Here is an 18,271-nt window from a genome sequence, read left to right on the forward strand (position 1 = left end):
AGACTAGGCCTTGCTATATATTTGTTAATTATCTACCTACAAGAAACGTGAGCAAGAACACAAAGACTAACTTCGTTTTCTCTATCTCAGTAATTGTCGGGTTTTAGTTTCGATCTGAACCCTTTAACAACAAAGGAGATAAAATGGATGCTTCAATCCAAATTATTTGGAACTCGTCTATAATATTCCTTTGTTAATTCTAATTAGTACAAGCTGGAATTCGTTAGTCTAAATCTTCTAATGTTGCTTCACAAACAGAATAAACAGATGTATTTGATTAGCAAAGATTACGTTTTAATATTTGGTCAGAGCTCATTTTAATATGTAGTTAGTAGAACACGCTATTCATGACCTAATCAAACCAATGTATTTAATTACGTTCCTTATCTAGAATAATAAAACCCACTTAAAATCAAAATTAAGCTATCTGACAAATTAAGAACTATTCAAACTCTCCAACAACATAATTGTTATGGATGACTTGAAACTTAGTCTTATTTCAGGTATTACAATATGTATTAGATATGAACAAGTAGCATTTAATCAAAATCGGAATAAAACAACCAAGAAGCCTCATAATTAAGTAGTTCATAAGCAAGTTATTTGCAATTTTGATGGCGTTAGTCATGCTTAATTATTTACAAGCAACAACGTTGGCGATCACACTAACTACTAAATACTAAGTATTATGTAAGAAATCATCTATCGAAGCTTTTTATACATGCAAATACTTGGTATTACTTCTACTATGGTTCCATGAATTTGCATATCATGCTATGAGAGTAATTCCTATGTAACTTAATTGGTATTGAACTATGAACTATTGTATCGTAAATAGTGCTGTGAAGTTTACATAATTGAACTTTAGAGGGGGGGGTAAATTAATATATAGTACTGCTTCTCTTACCTTATGTTATATAAGATAGTGTGAAATAACTAGTCTGAGTCATATCCAGCTCATAACTTCGCATTCTTAAGAATCCTTGTTCTTCAGACGTGCCATTAGTTTGTGCTATCTAAGTCTTAGTATAATATTCCTAAAGTTTATTATACGAGGACCAAATAACAAACCTTAGGATATTTATATTTATAAACTCAATGATTATCCCAAAAGTCGAGGACCAACTTGATTGTGTAATGTGACCTAAGCTCTCAGACATACAATTACTTGTGTAAGCAGTATTACTCTATCGATCAGCAATTCTCATCTAATTTTGGCGTTTGGATAAGGTTTAACTTCTAAATCTGGTAAGCTACACTAATTTTTAAAACTTGAATAAGAAAGTTTAAATCTATTTAGATTTTTTTTTTTTAAATGATGGTTGGTTGTAATTAAACAGATTTAGTAGTGTCACGATTATACTTGATTGAAGTGGTGTTTTTATAAAGGCAAAATGATAAATGAATTTTGTTGGTAAATGTAAAATAATTAAAACGGATGAGGAGAAGAGAGAGAATAATAAATTTAAGACACTAAATCAGTTTAGTGCTCACCTAAACTACCTCCAAACTGAGAGCAAATCCTTTGCCTAGAGACTAATAAAAAAACCACTTTTAACAAAAATATATCTAGATTAAGCTATCTGCCAGTTAGGCCGATAAACTCATGACGGCTTATCAAACTCTCCAATAATTAACATATTATTATGGATGACTCTTCGTCTTATTTCAAGTATTACGATATTTTATTAGTTTACGAAACAACTAAGCAGCCTCATAATTAAGTAGTTTATAAGCAAGTTAGTTGCAATTAATATTAGTGGTCATATAATATTATCTTGATAGCGTAAGTCTTAGCTATTCCTTTTGACATAACGTTGTCCGCCAGCCAACTACTAATTACTCGGTAAGAAATATTTCAATATCAAAGCTTCTACACATGCAAATACTTATAATACCAAAAGATGAGGTCAACTTGATTATATTTTACATGTGACTTAAAGCTTTTTTAGACTTAGAATTACTTGTGCAAGTAGTATTGATTGTGACACCAGCAATTCTTAGATAACTTGGAGCATCCTCATGTTCTGCATGCATGCATGCATAGCACTTTTAACATATTTTGAACGTTGAGAATTTTATCTTCGATTGACCAGACTTGGAAGTGGATTACACGCTACATACACAAATTTTTTTTTTGTTTTAAAACTTTTTATGAAATAAAGACCAATCGTTATGACGTGAATTATGTGAAGAAAAAAAAAACAGAAGTTACTAGAGTTGATTCTACTTTGAGTATAGGTTTACTTTCAAACCAGTTTAGTGAACCTAAACACCAGTTTAATGTAAAATTGATTTAGGAACAACCTACTTAAACTTATTCTTCTCTCTTATCTCCACGTCCCACTTGTTGAATAAAAAAAAATTATTATGATATAAGCCTCCTTATATTAGTGTAATAAGTAAATAACCACTTGTTTCAATACTAGTATAGTAACACCTACTTCTCTCTTCTCTCATCTTCTAACCAACATTTTTATATTCACCAATTACTATTTTACTATTGAAAAAACATCACTTTAATCATCTATTATTTTCAATCACTCTCTCCTACCTCTTTTTCTTCTCTTTTCCATCGTTCATCCATTAGCACATTTTAATTATTTGTCAAACTAGAGAAATAAATTTATATCATATCAAATGTAACATTATACGTACATTATACTAGTTTACAAAAAAATTATGTTATAATAAGCCATCTTATACTGCACTAAAAGTTAATATAGCTATACTATAACTGAACTTATTATCTGATTTACAACTAAATAATATGTTTTTTTCTAAGCTATCTTACTCAAATTATTAAGAAACGGGTAGCTAACAAGTTAGGAGTTAAGCTACATCAATATATATATATATACCGAAATCCTCTTCCGTACACTGGTATTAAAGTGATGTAATTCTGCTTCTCCGCATAACAGTAGATGTACTTAGTAGTACACTCTAAAGAAAAATATATGTGCTTATATATTTTACTAATGGGAGAATAACTTCATTCATGTCATAGCCAATGAGCAAGTCATATGTATCCAATAAGATATCCCCTGAAAGAGTTATTTATTTATGTTCTTCAAAAGAAAATTATATATGCATCCATGTAATTGAATTCATGGATGCGGGGAGCAGGGGAAAAAGGGGACAACCTAATGCCCCTTCAAAAGAAACTTTTACATCATAGCTTCCAAGAGATTGACAACCTGCATTAACAAAGAGAATTCATAAGATATTATATTTATAAATATATAAAATTACTTAAGACAAAAGTACTATATATAATATTATATTTAATATAGAGATTATATGAGATATACATAGAGAGAAGAAGTATTAGCTTGACTATCTGAGATAGGTATAGATCAGATTAGTGATATATGGAGGATGACCACACCCTACTCATCTGCTTTGATATTATTAAGTAGTATTTTTCTGACTGAAGATTCTCATATTATATAGTATAAAAGATAAACTCTATTGTGTTGATAAGCATGATAAAAGCACTTATGATTGATAGACTCAACATATAAAATATATTGTCATATGAGAACAATGGTTTGATATAGAAGTATTGCACGATAGTTAATTTCTCTACTATCAAATAGACTTCACATGCGTCTTTCTTTTAACTTCTAGCACGACTATTGAGGTTATGGTATATTTAATATAAATTAAAATATTTTATTTATAGATAAATTTATGAGATTATTGACTGCCTTGCTAATGGGTAAGAAGCTTAGGCTTTTAGTATACTTGGATGAGAGTTTTTTTCTTTTAACTTTATATAATTTTGGCTTCCGATTCTTGCAAGAGCCTTCTGTAATCGAAAAAGTTAATCTATAAAATTTCATCCCTTTATTTTATTTAATTAAAAAAATTATCATATTTTTTTTCAGGAAAAGTCCGAAACATAGTTGACGGTAGTCCGAGAGAATTAGACGTAATGCTGCAATGGACTAAACGAAATATCACCTACGTACCCTGGCCTGGCATAGAACTACAAATTCGTGAAACAGATTCAATATATCACCCGCCTAAATTTGTATCAAGATCATAATTTTGAGATAAGGATTTGTGAAGATGGTCCCTGATCTGAGATCTCGTGGTACTTCGCTCGATACAAGCGCCACGAAATGAATTAGAAGACCATTCCAGGACTATCAAATTGGTAATCAAGAACACTACAGACTGGAATAGATAGAGATAAGGACATGCTACGGAGGAGATCGATGTCTTTGTTGCATATTTCATCTTCTGGAAGCTTCCCATCGAATCGCATTCGCCTTCTGCTTCTTCCTCCTCGTCCTCGAATTCGTCCCCTTCTTCTCCGGCGTCATCCAAACCTTCTTCTCCTTCTTCCGGTTCGTCGTCTTCTTGCTCGGAAGCAGAGATGGAAACGGCGATGTGCTTGCCCTTATCCTGGAAGCAGCAGCGGTTGTCATAGTAATCGGATAAAATTTGGAGGGAACCGGAATAGAAGGAATGAATCGTTGTCGCGCTTCGCCTTCAAACTGTTCGATCTAATGCCGCCACAAGAAGGAGAACAAGAACCAAAGCTAACAGGCGCTTCTCTCTCTCTCTTGCTCTCTCTTATGAAACCTTTTGGAGATCCAGACGGTTTGTCATAGTGATTTAATGACTATTTTAGTTACAATGAAGCAAAATTAGGCTCATCATTTTATTAGCCGAAATGTGTAATTAATCATTAATTTGTAGTTAGTGCTACGAGGACGATGGTGATGATTTGGAGATTACATCAAGTGAAAGAAATGGTAATTCAAATATTAGTTTGCTTATGCTGTCGTCTACCAAGCTTGGCTTTTATAATCAAGATTTGGGATTAAGGAAGGAAAACTTCCAGCTGTTTATCCTTTTAGTCTGAGTAGGCTTATGTATGGATAATGGTTCTTTATAGTTCCTCATTCTTTAGAACTTTCTTTAACTATAAGATATAAGATAAAATAATAATGGGTTTTCTGATCGAGATAAGAGTAGTTCCAATTGCATCAACCCATTGATTCTGTAATTATCTTAATCTTTAAGGTGGGATCCTCTAACGTAAATAATGCTGAAATTCGAATTCATATATATATATATATATATATATATATATATATATAACCTCCTCCATGACTCGTGAGTGATAAGACTCAACCAGTAACGTACGTACGGTGGTGGCATATCTAATTGAAACTTAAAGAAGTACATTGACATATTCTGCTACATATCAGAATATTCACCTGACATCATATATACCACAACAACAACAACTCGATGATATTAAACATACTGGTTAATCCTTAGCATTCTTTCATCTGAGAGCATATTGGCAAAGCGTGTGAGTTCTTCGGCATTCGTTTCTGCTCCATCTACTGGCTCATATACTCCCCTCTCCAGATTAACCCTAGACACTGGCTTCTGGAGGAGGTTTTCGCCAATTTGAATCAGCTTTTCCGTGTTACTTCTCGTTGTGACATCCACCGAAGCTACATCGCCCTCCAAGGAATCATCCTGTACGTTTCATATAAATCAAAACTTATTCATCAGCAACCATATATGACATATTTATAAAGTTATCATCATTCATTTGGCTCCCAAATATATATATATATATGTGTGTGTGTGTATGTATATATATATACCTGTATGCGGAGATAGTTCTTCTCGCAATGGAGAGCTTGGAAGAGAACAGATGCATGGATATCCACCATATCGGCACTGGCTTGAGAAAATATATCGACCAAAGGAGTCATACCATTGTTGTACAACCACCCAAGAACGCCCCATTTCGCTGCTTCTTGTGCGCTATATTGCCCGGCTTGCTTCGCGGAACCCGTGCCTAGAGAGATGACAAGGAACTGGCCATAGTTGGTAGGATCGATCCGAAGAAAATCTGGGTTATCTTTTAGTATCTCCTTTGTAACTTGCGTCATGGCTACCAAAGTCTGTCAATTAATTAATTAATTAAACCTGAGCTTCATTGTTCCTTCAAAAAATCTCTAGAATTTCTTTATGTGCATGATATATAAGAACTTAAATCTCTAGCTAAACCTGAGAAATATCGAGTTGAATAGAAGTACTTACTGGATTGTTTGCGGCTACGCCACCATCAATTAGATTGAAATGTCGAAAATGGTCTTCAGTTTTGAAATAGTGCGCTGGAAGGTAAGTAGGAGCTGCAGATGTACTGATGCAAATATCCGACAGAAGTGCATCCTTAGCAGGCACATCTGTTGTCTGTACATAATTAATACGAATGATTGACTATGGATAAGTAACGAGAATCATAAATTTTATAAGAGGAATAAAAGGAGATTATTCTGATATATACCTCAAAGGTTGAGAAGATGATAGGTTGAAGAGACTTGACGTCGAAGGTTGGAATAACCACATCGGTTAAAGTTCGACTAAGCTTCATATCATTGAGCAAGCTTCGTATTATTGAGTGCAGGTATTTACCATCATATTTAGGTCCCGTGACTGCTGCTATCAAGGTAAGTGGTTTATTTAACACCCCACAACTCCAAACAAATTAATGGATCATTAAGATTAATATCTTAGCCTGATTTATTAGCTAGGCTTTACGTACACATATGTGACAATGAGAAATATATCTCATACTTGATTTCTTTGACCTCGTAATCTTACTTACATGTGATACGTACCTTCGCTAGGGTCGAAAATGAACGGGCGAGGATGAAAACATATCCATATTTAAATTCATATTTTTTTCCTTGGGATATTATATATGGATCCAGTTTCTGATATTGAAATGGATCAAATATTAGATATATCAGTTTCATTCTCTGAATTTATAGGAACTTGTGATATAAAATTTATAGATAATTAATACATATATATAAAAAAAAACCTAGATTAGAGATTCATAATATAAAAAGTTTGATTAATCATTATTTTATAATATTTTAAACACATAATTGACTATTTGGATACAAATACGAATATGGAATTAATCTGACTAGTTTTCACCCCTAACCTTAGCTGTTTTTTTTATCAAAAAAATATGAGACTAAATATATAATTTTACATACGTGTGATTACCTGCTAAACTTTCATTAAATAAAGTCATCACGAGATCTAAATTAACAATGAAAAGCACTATCTTAGTGGCAATGAATTTGCTTGCACATATACGAATAATTCATATTTCTTAGCTGAAAAAAAAAAATCATCATACTTACCCTTTTTGAGGAAATATCTTTGGCCCGTGCTCTTTGTAAAACTCTTTAATTCCATTGGCATCGAAAAGTGGTCGATTATTATCGTTTGGGGCAGTAAGCATTGCAGTCACAAGGCCCCCAGTGCTTGTTCCAGCAATTACGTCAAAGTAGTCTGCAATCCTTGCATTTTCTCCATCAATTTCCTACGAGTAGAATAAATATCATATGATAAGCAAGTCTAGTTCCAGAAAATAAGAATTAGAGCTTTTAGTAGATAATTCGCCTGCAGCTTCTTCTCGAGAAAAGCAAGTATTGTTGCAGGGATAAGTCCCCTTATTCCACCGCCATCAATGCTTAGGACTGTAACCATCTTCCCCTTGCAATGAGGAGGAAGCTGCGTCACAGGAGAGAAATTGCTACTGCTAGCCATGAGTAATTAATTGTGAAGAGAAGAGAGAAGATAGAGTTGAAATTAAGCTAAAGGTGGACGAGACGAGAATGCTATATATTTGAGTTCATGATCATAGTATTTATAGGCATGGAGAAGGATAGGAATTAATGATGAAGGCCATGAAGACTAGGCCTTGGTATTTCTTAATTATCTACCTACTAGAAACATGAATAAGAACACAAAGGCTAACTTTTTTTTTTTTAATCTCAGTAATGGATCGGGTTTTAGTTTGGATATGCACCCATTTAACCCGTAAAGGAGATAAAATAGAAGCTTCAATACGAATTATTTGGACCTCGTCTATAATGTTTCTTTGTTAATCTCTGATTAGCACAAGTTGGAATTCGTTAGTCTAAATCTTGTAATCTTGCTTCACAAACAGAATAAACAGATGTATTAGATTAGCAAAGATTAGGTTTAATATTTAGTCAGAGCTCATTTTAATATGTATTTAATACTACACGCTATTCAAGACCTAATTATTAAACCAACTAGAATAATAAAACCCACTTAAACAAAATCTCAATCAAGCTATCTCAAGTTAAAATGCAGACAAATTAAGAACTAGTCAAACTTTCCAACAACAGAACTGTTATGGATGACTAGAAACCTAATATTTCAGCTATTACAATATGCATTAGATATGAACATGTAGCAGTTGATTAATCCATTGATCTGAACAAAACAACCAAGAAGCCTCATAATTAAGTAGTTCATAAGCAAGTTAAATTTGCAATTTTGATGGCGTTAGACATGCTATATTATTTACAAGCAACAACGTTGCCGATCATGCTAACTACTAAACACTAAGTATTCTAAAAGAACTCATCCATGGAAGCTTATTACGCATGCAAATACTTACTTGTGGTATTACTTCTACTAGGCCGGGATGGAATTAAAGATGAAGGCCAGAAGACTTATCCTTGCCATTTAATTAAGCTATCTGCCAGTTAAGCACAGTAGCTTGTCAAACTCCCCACCAACTTAATTGTTATGGATGACTTGAAATTTAGTCTTATTTCAAGTATTAGAATATATACACTAAATACGAACCAGACGCATCCATTTCATCCATAGATATATAGTTTACAAAACAACCAATTAGTCTCATAGTTAAGTAGTTTATAAGCAGGTTGGTTGCAATATCAGTGGTCATACAATATTATATATCTTAATGGCATTGGTCATGCTATTCCTCATAACCTTAACATTGTCCGCCAGTAACTAATGAAGACTAAGTATATACTCGGTATCATAGCTTTTACAAATGCAAATAATTATTTATGGGATTACTATTAATGCGATGACATGAATCCTAAGAGGGGGGAGGCAAAGTTGTAAGACTATACCTACAAATTTCATTTGAAGAAAATAACGAATAAAAAGTTAACATGGCCACCTTTATAAATAAGTATATATTCTTATTCTTAATTAGGTTTTAGTAGATCTTTTATATCAACTGAATTTTCACAAAATTTAATTTTAGCTTAAAATCAATTTTTGCGTAATCCTTCATTTAATTATTATCATAAAACTCTATACGCTGATGATAATGCAAGTAAATATTCAAACTATATATTTTTTAAAATTTATTAACTTTGAGTACATGATTATATATAGATTAATCATCTAATTGTATGCATCTTGGTTGTCTTATCTCTAATATCTTTAATATATAAGCTATTAAGCATAGAGTTTCATAGAAAACCACTTAAAAACCCATTTTATAATGGGACCCCCACTTAAAGTGCGACTTCAGAAACTGATAGTAGTCTATAAAAACCGTGATAAAGACATGAAATAAATAAACAATAGAAAATTTATGAAATATAGACAGATGCATATGTTTGAATGTGTATGCACGTAGAAGTGGATAATCTTTTTCACGAACTTTATAGGTGTCTAAATAGCACTTCTCTTATATACTATTGCATCTAAGATAATTAGTTTCTACAGTCTTTTGTGTCATTAGTAAACGCAGGCATATTAATAGCTAGATCATTATTTGTGGAAACCACTCAGAGATCCCAGCATCAACTCATCTTGGGATATTTATTCTACAACCTCAATTATTTTTGCCAGAAGATGAGTTCAAGGTTTTCATTTAGACAGACATACTTGACACCAGCAATTAATTCTTAGAAACTTAGGAGCATCCTCACGTTCTGCATGCACATAGCACTTACACATCTTTTGAACGTTGAGAAATTTATAAACGACTGCTCAATCTTGGAAGTGGATTGCACGCTAAGAAAGAAAAAATGTTCTTAAAACTTCAAGTAAAAGAGCTTATGACGGAATGTGAAGAGAAAGGACAACTAAAAAAAAACTTAGTTATTAAAGAGCCGATTCTAAAACTTGGCAGTGCTGTGAAGTAGGTTCAATCACCACCAATGCACATTCATTTATATCTCTATGATATATAAAATGCTGAATTCTTGTTCTAGATACTTACAAAGTGATCATTCTGCCTCTTCGCATAGCAATACATGTACTAAGTACTACACTTTAAAGAAAAATATATGTGGTATATAACTATATATTTACTAGAGAAAGCCCAAATGGGAGAACAACTGTCATACATGCCATAGCCAATGAGCATCCAAGTCATATGTATGATGTATCCAATAATTCATCCCCTGAAAGGGTTATTTATGCATCCATGTTTGAATTCATGGATGTGTGGAGGAAAGCGAAAAAAAGAAAGAAGGAAAAACATAATGCCCCTTCAAAGAAACTCTTACATCATTGCTTCCGAGAGATTGATAACCTGCATTAACAAAGAGATTTCAGTATTCAAATTTTTGTTACTTGAAAAATCAAGGCTATCTGGATAAACAGTTTGCTGCAATCTATATCCAAGTTACAAACTCTGAAAGTGATTATGTGGGAAGAAATCTATGAATTGTACTAAAACAAATTCAAATATGAGGTCAAAATTCAATTTGAAAGCCTCTTAAATCTACTTGTATAATATGGAGGTACCCCAATCTAAGTGAGGTATCAGAGCTGTCATCAATGTCTGGTGGCACTCCCAGATGTGATGCATTAGTAACTGATTCAGATGACTGCCCATCTTCACATATAAGATTCTCTGAAACAGTAAACACCTGCTTCCCTGCCTTGGCCATTTTGATCACCTGCATCTCCACATCATCCTTGAGAAAAGAAATGAAAAATGCGTAAGAGAAGAAACAGAGGGTGGTGAAAAGAAAAGATTACTTGCTCCTTTAGTTGGGAATTTTCTTCCATCAGTTGTATTTTCTGTTGGCAAAGCAAAAATGAAGAGATGGTTAAGTTCAACAAGAGCTGCATGGTAAATTTTGACCTACATGTTATCGACACAAATTGAGACAACAAGAGATTGACATTCAAATTATGGCTTTTGTGAGAAATCCATCAGAATTACAAATCTGCAATTGCTCTGTTAGTAATAATAGCATCATAAGATTTAATCTTATCAGTTTATCAGTTATCAAGTCTACTCCTCCACAATCCTCAAAAATTGAAATGACTAGAGGAATGCATGAGCCCACATATTCTTCTGTGAAGAAAGCCATATACTCTGCTTTTGCCTTCGGACACTGAAGAAAAATTGATGATAACAAAACTAAATTTTCACGAATGTATCATTGTCTATAATATGTGACACAAGGACAGACCAGCAGGAGCAAGGGTAGTAATTGATCCTATACAGTGCATATATCAGAAACCTAGAGAACCCAATCATGGTCTTTAAAGAAAGCCAAACTCACCTTTTGTTGGAGACTATTGATTTCTTCCATTATATGTTCATTCTGTAAAATGAACAGCCACCAGGTAAATAACATGCAAGAGAAAACATAATCAAGTCAAGATGAAAACATACTTTTCTCTCAAGCACATGACTTAGGCCTGTTTCGAGGACCTTCTCAAGTTGCTGCAGCTCTTGGATAGTCAATTGCTGGAGCTCTTCTCCTCTCATCTGCCTGAAAATATATAGAAAATGCTCTAAGTTGTAATTTTACTTGATTTCAGAGGCAGGTGGTACCTGAGATGAAGGCTTGCTTCTGCAATTTGTGTGCTCAATCTTTCATAGGTGCTGTGTTCTACCTGGAGATTAACATGTTGATGCTGAGTAGAACTGCTACAACTTATAGCTCTGATACAACTCTTAAAAAGAGTTGGTTTAACATTTAAAGTTCTAAATCCTGATCTTCACCACTTGAGATTTCAAACAACACTTCCGGCATTGTTTTGATTTGTCTATAGAATGCTTAATTTATTCAAACAGATAATTACTGATGATGAGATGCCAGGTTAGCTTACATTCAAGTCAAGAGTTGGCTCCTTTGCTTTCTGAAGATTCTTTGAGTGCATACTATGCTTTTCCATGATATCCTTCATACTTCAATAGCAAAAATAAGAGTACTGTAAGCAAATCAAAAGGTTTGCTCACAGAAAATACGCCTTATAAAACTAGAAGTTACTCTACGACTGGTCTTTTAACAGGTTTCAGTAGATTCCTAACTTGAAAAGAGAAATTTGTTGGCACAGAAAAAGAAAAAGCAGACATGAAAACAATGACAATCTTGTAGCAGGATTATACGTGCATATAAGCAAAAATAGATAATTCCTTGAATTCATATCTATTGTGATAATCATCACAATAAGAAATATATAAGTTTTCATTTGACAACTTGAATATTACATGGGAAACTTCTTTACCATACATAATGTGTACTCACCTGTCTAGCTAAAATAATTCGCCACATTCGAGACATTTGTAAAATCTATGGATGTATCAGTTTAATAACAGTTATATGCTGCAATTATTTCACAATAGTCAGTAGTTTATGCATCTTGTTCATGATGCAAGTTATGAACTAATTATGAACTTCATGGACCATATTGATTGTTGATTTTGGAAAAGAAACTATCGAATGTGAATATCCATGAAGGACATAACTTGTTTCTTATTTTGAAAATAAATTATAAGTAGGGTGTCTACATATGCTAACGACTGTTTAGGAAAAACATTGAGAGGTCAAAACAGTTGGCCGATGGCATATGCTCTGTTATGACCATTCAATTAAACAAGAAGATTATGATACTGCTGGGACAGTAGACAGAGAAAAAGTAGTTATGTTTATTTTTTTATGATTTACTGCTTGGTCAAGAAATCCACAAGATGTTGATGCTTACTGGATTTTAATTATTTATTTCTATTTTAAATTTGTATATATCCAAAATTATTAGTGGGCTAAAAAAATGTGGAAGTATCCAAAGACTAGCTTTTTGTTTAGATTAGAAAAAAAAATGTTTCAATAGGAAGGTCAATAATACGATGATTCAACATCCTAAAAAGTTAGTTACTGAGGAGATTACTTGTATTAATATTTAAGGATGTCTTGCAATTTATATATATGGCCAGAGAAGATATGAAAGTTGTCACTTTCTGGCGTTATACTTTGACAGTACAAGAGATCTCTCGTAGAGGTTCAAGTACGATTTCTAAAAATTATTTCCACTACAGTGAGAAACTAATGCAAGGAGCATCAAGGAAGATGATACAAACTTTGATCCGCTGATTCACGAACAAATACTAAAAGGAAGCTGTTCTCTAATTCTTATTAATACCATATTAAAAGCATCAACTTTTGAGAAATACAAAAGTTGAAAGACTAAGAAAAACTTTAAAACATTATTAAGAAAAACGGAATTAATTCAGCAACATGCATTTACAATTATGTATAGACTACTATAGGACCCAAAACCCTACTTGGACAAAAAAAAATACATTTTTCCATAAATAGAAAGTTTCCAACCTATACTCATAAACACCTACATTATCTCAACACAAACACACTGGAATAAGCAAAATCAAAATCTAAGCTCTACATAAAAAGGTATAAGTAGAACAAAACTTTCCTAAAATGGCAACATGACTTGTTTGAAGGCCTGACCAAAATTGAAACGATGCAATGTGGGTTTAAGGTTACTTATTTGATCCTTAACTACTTATGGGATAAGAAATTACAGAAGTGTCTAAAAACCCTTGTTGTAAACTAATCTAAGGTTTTGGTGTTAATTGTTAAGTTATTTACATTGTGCTATTAATTTTAAGTTGAATGATTACTAAAGTGGTAAAGTTTATTTTAAAAAGAGTGTTTATGATTGGATTATGGTTCCATATTTTGTATTTATATAGCCGAGGATAAATTTATAAATTGCAATCAATTTGAATTTTTCTCATAACCAGCCAAAAGGAAGAAGCAACCTTGATCCTACCTCAATTACTATTGATGCAATTAACAAATTTATCTGTCTTTCTAATCCAGCTATATGCAAAATCTTAGAGTTTTCTATTTAACTACCTTAAGCTAGAAGGTCCATATTGAAAATTTGAACATACTTAATCAAATTACTCATCCTTTTTGGATCTCACCTACAACACATCTGTCTTCAGGGCTTAAAACTGGTAACTAATTACCTTGAGCTTGGAAATGATGCTCATATTCCCTCAACAAAAAGAGTACTTCTATTGGTTCTATGGTATGAGATGCAAATCTTACTGACCATCAAGCCATTTTTCTTGAGAAGATGGGCTACTGCACAAAAATTTAGCAAATTATGATATGACATTAAATACCTTCTGTATTAATACCTTCGACTTGCAACAATCTTGTTGGCATTCTTCACAATGTCAATCCAATAAAATATCAATCTATTGCATATTTGGTTTTAGAATTGTGAAGAATTGTTAAACTCCACATCAGAATGTGAAGAATTCTTTTAATATTATATATTTGGTTTCCATAAATTTAGTGCAAGAGACAGCGCAACACACTTGGGGTTTCTAGAATATATTCTTGCATCACCGAACTTACTACTTAAAGGGTAGAAAGATTCTCAAAGTATATAGGATTTAACAGAGACATTGGGCTTATAGTTTTTCAGCATGCCATTCTATATTCATAACTATATATGTGGCTTACATAGTATGGTTCACGCATATAGCATTATCTAGTTGAATATGAAAGTTCCTCATGGTTTTCTCCAGCTCAAGCATGTTGACAAACTATTACAATTTTGCTCATAAGCTCAATTGTATTTCAATTGCCTTATTGAAGCAGCTTCATAATTTTGGAATTCTAAGGTTCCAACATGTGGAGCTTCCTCTTTAACACTAATATAATACTCCATATGTGTTCTATTTGAGGTATTTATTTCATCTTGTTTCTCTGAAGATGTTCCACTAAAGGGTGCAGCTTCAGAACTTCTCATAGAATATGCTCGTGAATAGTAGTTCTCTTATTTTCCCAGCATCTTAATCTAATGAAATAGCTATATTTTGTGAAAACAAGAATATAATTACCAATGGATCTAATAGAGAACCAAAATAGTAGCCTTTTCTTGAGGTGCTTAATTAACCATGTGTGACATCCAAAGTGGCCATTATACACCATAATATAATTTAATTAGAATTTAGAAGTGAATTTAGTTTCAGACTCTTCAGTCATAGCAAAGTTGTTATTAAGGTTCTCAAATTGTAGCCTAATAGCGATAAATTTGAAAAACTGACTCATCAGAACATGGCATCAGAAGAGATACATGGAATTCATCAACTAATTAACTTATTGACCTAGTGATATTGTTCAATAACATCTTTCCACCATCTTCCTTGTCCTTTCCTCAGGTTGAGCTTCTAAAGTTCCCTCGGGGTGCAAGGTTAAATCTTCAACATAGTAGCAAAATCAAAGTTTCCAACTGATTATCGAATATGTTCAATTATTTCACATGAAGCATTCTCATCTTTTCAGGTATCAAGTATAATCCACTCCACAGCTGAAAGCAAAAGGTCTGGTTATGATGTCACCAAATATTCTATTGCATGTTAGAAAAGTATGATAATACCACCGGACTCAAACTATAGCTCTCTTGTGTTATTTTGTTGAGTTTGAATAGACAAGATGGAAGTTAATCAAGATATTCATAGCATAACCCTCCAGGATAAACAGCTCTAAGATTTACTGGTGAAGTGATCATGCATATACTTTCCTTTCCAGAAATCATTATTATTGTAGCCACATACTAAGGATCATATAACTAAGTGAGAAACAAGGAGAAAAGAACCTTTACGCTGCATGCATAGATCATAGATGCATGAATCATGCAATTACTTTTTCTGTCAATAAGTGGCCATATAGGATAAGATTGTTTATACTAGCTTCCTTTTTAAGCCCCAATGTCTATATCTAGGAAAAACTGCTCACCATGCAACTAGCTAGGCACCATAGAAGCCTAGCTCAGGATACACTTTGCATCCAAATATTTCCAAAGAAAACTCACATCAAGAACAAGTACAAACTCGCTAGTTGACCAAGTCGCCAGAACTTCTCTTCAACACCGTAGTTTCTTAAGAAATTCTTAAAAAAAACCCTCTCCTTCTCCATGCAAGGATTCAGCACAGAGAAATCGAACCCTCAACACCAAATCCAAGAGACGAAACCAAGATCTAAATCATGAAGGCATCATCCACGTGACCATCTTATGAACCTTCGGATCTCTGAACCTAGACATATTATTCCTGCACCTCATTCTAAGTTACCAGACATGTCTACTTTCTACATCAAGAGAAAAGCCTACAAGGCCAACAACAACCAAAAAGAAAACAACTATACTGTATATAAGGGGAAATAAGGAACTTTATTTCCTTCGGCCAAAGTCGAGTAATTAACGGAATACCTCGAGCTTGCGAACTCGAAGAGCTTCCCGGTGGAGGAGAAGACGATGAGCGCCACCTCAGCATCGCATAAGATGGAGAGCTCCTCGGCCTTCTTGAATAGCCCTCGCCGCCTCTTCGAGAAGGTCACCTGCCGGGCCGTCACGTTGTCGATCTTCCTTATCTGAATCCTCTCCCTCGCCATCCCCCTCCTTCACGTTCACAAAACCACACAAAAATAAAGAAAAACAAAATTCGAAACACAAAATTATAACAACAAAGGATGTGAGAAACATTCACGTGGATGAAACGGAGTACAAGATAAGATTTTACCCCTAGGTTTCCAAATTAAGGGAGCCGTCTGGGTACGGAAACCCTAATGGGGGGGGGGATCTCGGAAAGAGAGGAGGAGAACGTGGAAACCCACCAATGTGAGGTCGGTAGTGGATTTCTTTTGGGGAATCTCTCTCCCTCTCTCTCTCTCTCTCACTTTCTTCGCCCAATTGGGGTTCGTGGGTTCGTTCGTTCGTCCGTTCGTGGCCTTATCTTTATGGGAGAGAGAGAGAGAGAGAGAGAGAGGAGGGGGGAGATGAGAGAAGGAGAGGCAGCTCTTTTTATGGCGAATTGACGCCACAAACGCAGTGTCACAGTCACAGCTCACAAAACTCTCTCTCTCTCTCTCTCTCTCTCTCTCTCTCTCTCAAGATGCACTCATATTTTAACTCCTTTTAGGAGCGTTTAAATGGTGAAAAATAGTTAGAAGGTAACGGAGTCGATAAAAAAAGTTTGATGTCTCCCATGGCATCTTACCTAGAAAGTTACTCAGGAGTATATATGTCTACAGTTAACTCACTTATTAAATGCACCCCCAGTTACTGTCTCACATCACAGTGATGTGATGAGTCAGGTTTTGAGCAAATGCTGGACGTCAATATCTTGACTGGAATAATGTTAGTCGAACTAAGTCAAATGTACTGTAGGATATATGCCTTTGTTCGTTATATTAATCACTTGCATGTATCGTATCATGATCATAATCACATCTGTTTTAATTTCATGGACTTTTGTGTTTCATTCTGAAACTGATCATAGTCGTATCGAATAGGTATAGTCCACGTGTTAACGCAATCTAGTAATATACCTACCTAAATCCATTTTCAATAACCACCAAATTATACACGTCGGAGTTAGGCATGACTACCAATTAGTTAGGCTACTAAATGACCATTCGATTGGATAACTTGTTAATTAGTAACCAAATTTTAGCATCTTCAGGCGATTGGTTTATCACAGGATGCTGCTGGTAAGCACCAATAAAAAGAAATTTTATATGGCAAGCAAATAACAATTGAAGCCTTCTCTCTCTCTCTCTCTCTCACGATCAAAGCCCTAATCTTAATTATAATTATCAAAAAGTCCTCACACGGTCTGGGTTGCTGAAAGCCGTAGCCATGCAACAGGCTCTTATTTTTTTATTGAAGAACAAACAGTATTCTAACATCTACTTGGAGTTACTTCTAGGTCTTGATAGCTTGGCTTAATTACTGATGATATCATTATGTTAATTAATAATTACTAAAATTGTGTAGTTAATTATGTTTTTTTGCAATGCTAATTCTACCGCTGATTAACTCACTAATTTTAATAGAACTTTAAGATATGGATGTACTTGGGATAGCATGATCTTATCTTTATTTGGTACTTATATAGAACCTATTTATCCTTTCTTGGTTAAACTGCAGGTTACAGTCCTGCTCAAATAATTCTCACGAGTAGTTTTGACGAGGCATCTATTCCACGTTAGTTTTGTAATATTTTAAATAGTTTAGGGAAAAATTGTATGTTTTTAGTTTTAAAGGGTACAAATATGATAGTAACTCATATTTCAGGAGTGAATATGTAATTAAACTTAAATTGTTATGTATAGATTGAAGAGCAATT

At 33.7% G+C, this 18,271-nt stretch overlaps 2 protein-coding genes across 3 annotated transcripts; both read right to left on the bottom strand.

The window, feature by feature from the left end:
* Positions 1–4,241: 4,241 nt before the first annotated feature.
* On the bottom strand, positions 4,242–7,605 carry LOC140796046 (patatin-like protein 2). The gene is made up of 7 exons (XM_073148888.1): positions 7,459–7,605; positions 7,197–7,378; positions 6,326–6,515; positions 6,079–6,231; positions 5,637–5,939; positions 5,285–5,505; positions 4,242–4,413 (listed from the first exon to the last, which is right to left on the bottom strand). The coding sequence occupies exons 1-7, from the start codon at positions 7,603–7,605 to the stop codon at positions 4,242–4,244; spliced, it is 1,368 nt and encodes a 455-aa protein (XP_073004989.1).
* A 2,528-nt stretch (positions 7,606–10,133) lies between these two features.
* On the bottom strand, positions 10,134–17,034 carry LOC140788843 (MADS-box protein SVP-like). Of its 2 annotated transcripts, none has more exons than XM_073138326.1 (9): positions 16,664–17,034; positions 16,354–16,542; positions 11,935–12,013; positions 11,657–11,718; positions 11,495–11,594; positions 11,382–11,423; positions 10,849–10,890; positions 10,612–10,766; positions 10,134–10,396 (listed from the first exon to the last, which is right to left on the bottom strand). In XM_073138326.1, the coding sequence occupies exons 2-9, from the start codon at positions 16,533–16,535 to the stop codon at positions 10,372–10,374; spliced, it is 687 nt and encodes a 228-aa protein (XP_072994427.1). In that variant the 5' UTR covers positions 16,536–16,542; positions 16,664–17,034; the 3' UTR covers positions 10,134–10,371. The 2 variants fall into 2 exon arrangements, with proteins under 2 accessions (XP_072994427.1, XP_072994419.1); XM_073138318.1 differs by having other exon boundaries at positions 10,612–10,784.
* Between the last annotated feature and the right edge of the window lie 1,237 nt (positions 17,035–18,271).

This window comes from Typha latifolia, chromosome 1 (assembly GCF_019914945.1).
Source record: "Typha latifolia isolate L0001 chromosome 1, TyphaL0001v2, whole genome shotgun sequence".
Taxonomy (NCBI): domain Eukaryota; kingdom Viridiplantae; phylum Streptophyta; class Magnoliopsida; order Poales; family Typhaceae; genus Typha; species Typha latifolia.